Source organism: Arachis ipaensis, chromosome B06 (genome assembly GCF_000816755.2).
Source record: "Arachis ipaensis cultivar K30076 chromosome B06, Araip1.1, whole genome shotgun sequence".
Lineage (NCBI taxonomy): Eukaryota > Viridiplantae > Streptophyta > Magnoliopsida > Fabales > Fabaceae > Arachis > Arachis ipaensis.
Window position 1 is genome coordinate 87,679,618 of NC_029790.2, and position 4,769 is coordinate 87,684,386.

Consider the following 4,769-nt stretch of genomic DNA (forward strand, 5'->3'; position numbering starts at 1 on the left):
AATAGAAAATAAATTTTAATCTAATATAAATCTGGGTAAATCTGGGTTGGAGGGTAAAATTGCGTTTGTATTTATAGAAGAAGAAAAAATAGCCAAATAAAAAAGTAAAGCTTTCAAGAAAACTAAACTTACTGAACGCTAAGCCAAATACCCTTAAGCAGGTTAGGATTAAATATGAATAATAGTAGAAGTTCAACATTTATATGGTAGAAATTGAAAGATTATAGGCGCTTTAATATTACGTTTAGAAGACAACGACTGACAGAAAAAGACTGAATTAAGTCTGTATTATATTTGGTATAAAATGTACTGAACTAAGTTATGTCTTAATATCATATTTTGTTAAGATAAATATAAAAATTGAAGGGTAGATTTAAAACTTAAAAAATTAAATGAGAATATTTAAAAAAAAAGAAGCATAAACGTTTTCTTCATCATCTCTAAAAATTTTAATCTCCTATGTCCTTATTTTTGGAGACACTGGAGAAACCAAAATTTTAATTTTAAATCACCAAACATAATATTTAATTTGAATTCTCCAAAAAAACCATACTTAGTTTGAGTCTACAAAAAACAAAGGCAGCCTATAAGAAATTAACCTGACCTACTTTGTTACACTACATATATACTGGTACCTGGTACCTGTAGTAATGCGAAATTGATTAATACAACAACAGTGAAAGCAATATTGCAGCTCCATTATGATTACATTTTATTTTTTCCATAAACTCTAGTGTGTGAATGGCAAACATCATCATACTATCTCCATTAATTTTCTTTTAAAATGGGAGAGTTGTATTAGCATTTGAATATATTTCTGGGGAAGACTTTACCTTCGGTGTTGGGTGGTAGTAGTTAAAGGAGTAACGCCAAAAGACTAAAAATGTGATTTTTCTTCTGATAATATATTCGTGTGCATGAATTTATAAAAGTAATAAGGTTTAGTTAACAATTATTAATTATAACTTCTCTCTAATCCTTATCCTTTCACTTTTTCTACTCTCAATCTTTCCTTTCCTTCGGATTTTCAGTTGCATTCATTTTCGTATTTAAAGTAATTAATAATTAGATCTTTAAAAATTTTGATTTTAGATAAATTAATTTTCAAAAAAAAAATTAAACATTTTATGATAATAAACGATAGACACATTATGTTTTTTTTTTTAATTTATCATGTAAAATTTAATTGTGGTACTTATGTATATTGTTAATTATGGTGATGTGTTAATTTAAGGAAAATCATCATAGAAATAACAAAATTTTGAGTGAAACTTCAACTGTTTTGTTAGGATTAGCAAAATTCCTAGTTCGAAAACTAGCTATCGTGAAGAACTTAATTGGTACTTTTTTTCCAAGGCTAATTAATTAGTTTGAGATCGAAATCTTTAAAAACTTATTGCTTTACTGTTATACTTATCTTTGGATGAAAAGATCAAACAAAAACCCTTTTGAAATGATATTACCATAAAAATAATGACGGATCTAAAAAATTTTAATAGTAGGAATAAAATATATATAATATAATAATTTTTATAGTAAAAATATTATGTGTACATAAAAATTGTGTAGTATTACTCTTATATATATATATATATATATATATAGTTGAGAAAGTTCTTTCAATTAATGCAGTTGTTACGAAAAAAAATTAAAACTAATATAAAAAAAGATAAATAATACTCTTTCGAGTCGATTTCTAAGAAGAAAATAAATTTTATTTAAATTGAGAATTGATCATTCTAATAACATCTAATATGAAATATTTAAAGGTTTAATTACTCTGCAGGTCCTTATAGTTTCATCGAATTTTCAATTAAGTCCCTATACTTTTTTTCTTTTTAATTAGGTCCTTATACATTAATTTTGTTTTTCAATTAAGTCCCAACTGTGAGAATATCGTTTAAGATAATAGAATATTCTATTTAAAAAATAAATATTCTCCTGTTTCAATTAAATATGCTAATTGGGCATGTCTCTATTTTTTTAAAATACCCAAAATACTCTTGACATTTTGTCCCAAAAGAAAAAGAAAACCCTAACCAGCTCCTAATTTGCTCTCTGAGAATAGTGTGCAATGCATTTTTCCTCCGTCGGTCCTGTCCGCCACTCGGCGTGCCTCGCCTCACCTCGCCGTCGAAGCCCTATCTGCCACTCGGCGTGCGCTTCTTCTTCTCCTTCTTCTTCTTGTTGTTGTTGTTGTGTTAAAATTTGAAAAAAAGAAAAAATTGGTGATTGGAGATGATGGGTTCAGGTACCAATTTGGTTACCACGGTCATTGGGTTTGGGATGAGTGCCACTTTCATTGTGTTTATGTGCACGAGAATCAATTGTAGGAGGATAAGAGGGAGTGTTGAATCTCGCATGATGTATAAGATTGAATCCAGGATTGACATAGAACAGGTAAAAATTTCACCTCTTCAAATCTCCCTCCTTTTCTGAGCTGATTTATTAAGCTTTTTTCTGGGTTGTGATTTGTGAACATGAGTTTGAGTTTTTAATATTCTGTTCAATTTTTTGAAAATTAGTTCTATACTATGTATTATTTGGTCATGGTTCTTAGATTGTTGTTCTGATCCAATCCTCCTTGAGGCATATAAGGAATGAAGACAGCTATAATTTTGGCTCTTTTGTAAGCTTCTATATCAAATGATGCAAATGCTGCATCCTTTTTCTAGAATAAATCTGTGACTTGGCTATAAATTTCAATCAGATGTAGAATTGGTATATAGGTATTGAACAATGTATATCCTGCCCTTTCATTTGATTCTTTTGTAAGATGAGTATGTGGTTGAGAAGTATTTCATATATCATATACTTCGAGTTCATGAATCTGCATATATCATATAATTCAAGTTGATGATATTATTTTTTGCCTAATTAGTAGTTTAGTTTATACCTAAGTTGTGGTTTTGCATATATCATATAATTCAAGTTGATGATATTATTTTTTGCCTAATTAGTAGTTTAGTTTATACCTAAGTTGTGGTTTTGTTTATTTTACTTATTTATCTGTTGGTGATTTAAATTTAAATTTTTTATTGTTTATAATAGCCAGAACATCGTGCTAATGACCCTGAACCCGAACCTATTATGCTTGATGCAATCCCCATTTTAAAGTTCAACCAAGAGGCTTTCAGTGCTATTTTGATACAATCCCCTATTATGTTTGATGCAATCCCCATGTTCAGAGGTCTCCCATTTTTTGAATTGATTTTTAAATTTTTTTTATATAATGGTTTAAGATTTATAATATAAATATTTATATACAGAAATTTTGTTAATTGGTGAATTGACATATAAATTAGTTTGCTGTGAACATCGTTAGTTGTGTGCATCTAGATCATTTTGTATATACAAGCTGAAACTAAGTTGTTGCAGATTGAATGAATCAGGGATTTTGTACAAAGATTTTGTTCCTAGAAAAGACTTTCTCAAACGTGAAGACTTGCAAAGTGCAAGTCTTTATGTTCATGTGAAGTCGACACTTGGTAGAATTTTCACAGACATTGCAATGTGGATTTTCTGTCCATTCAATGGACCAGCCACTCTTAAAATTGGAATGAAAAATATACCTTCTGAGAATTGACTTTTAATTAAGGTTTAGTGCTATTTATTTGATATTATTTGTTGTTGTTGATTTGGATTTTCATTAAAAATCTTAGTGTGTTTTCTCATGTTACAATTTATCATATCTTCTAGGAAAATATTTTGTTGTGGCAAAGACGGTGTGAGGATGCATTGTATTCCCTGCTCACTTTTGGTGCTCGACGGCCTATGCGTCACTTGGCATTAGTTGCAGTGGCAAAGATCATATCCAAGGGAGATGGAATATCTGTTTATGCTAGAGCAAACAGCCTTTAAGAATTTTTTTCTGATGGTTCTTGTTACCATAAGGAAAATTCATTTCTTCAATATACTTGCTTTTGAGTTTTTGTCATCCAAATTGGTTCGCTTGTTCAATATACTTGCTTTTGAGTTTTTGTCATCCAAATTAGTTCTCTTGTTTGAATAACTATATAGAACTCAATTTTTGTAAACGATTTGTTATTATTCTATCAATGATTCTTGTTACCATATACCATATGCAAGTTCTTTCATTATGTTGGTCATAATAAATACTTGAGTGATGGAAATTGAATTTTATATTATACTTATTACTATTATTTCTGTTTCATTTTATCTATTACCTTTTTTTTTGTATATTCTTAAGATAAGGTATTTTGAAAGTTAAAAAATAAAGAGAAGGTATTTTTGGTACAATTTGTATATAAATAAGAAAAAAAATGATAGTGATAAAATAAAAGGGATTATAGGAATATTTTTTATGTCGTAGAATCATTAAATAGGGATTATAGGAATATCTTTCATTGAATATTTATAATTTCTTTGAATTTTCAATTAGGTCCTTGTACTTTTTTTTTCTTTTCAATTAGGTCCTTAGGGGTATACAAGTAATTTCACAATTCACTAACATTTTTTTAACGTTTAACGTTAACAAGGACTAAATTAAAAAAAATAATGTATAAGGACCTAATTGAAAAGAAAAAAAGTATAAGGACTTAATTAAAAATTCGGTGAAACTATAGGGACCTGCAGAGTAATTAAACCATATTTAAATTAATTATGAAGTACCAAAAATTGAATAAACAATTATTGTAGGGTCAAATTTAATAATTTAGTGGAGGCAAATAAAAATTATTATTATCATATACTACTAAAAAAATTTTAAATTGTAGTAGAGGCGCTTGCCCCATATACAACCACACATG

General features: G+C 28.3%; 1 protein-coding gene across 1 annotated transcript; it reads left to right on the forward strand.

Annotated features, from left to right (window-relative positions):
• On the forward strand, window positions 2,035-4,066 carry LOC110263387. The gene is made up of 2 exons (XM_021104582.1): window positions 2,035-2,400; window positions 3,700-4,066. Exons 1-2 carry the CDS (start codon window positions 2,239-2,241, stop codon window positions 3,859-3,861), a joined length of 324 nt encoding a protein of 107 aa, XP_020960241.1. The 5' UTR covers window positions 2,035-2,238; the 3' UTR covers window positions 3,862-4,066.

Excerpts from the sequence above, each read along its gene's own strand:
- LOC110263387 (XM_021104582.1), top strand. The coding sequence starts at position 2,239 with ATGATGGGTTCAGGTACCAATTTGGTTACCACGGTCATTGGGTTTGGG. Across the intron at positions 2,401-3,699 it reads CCAGGATTGACATAGAACAG|GAAAATATTTTGTTGTGGCA; the intron begins GTAAAAATTTCA and ends CATATCTTCTAG.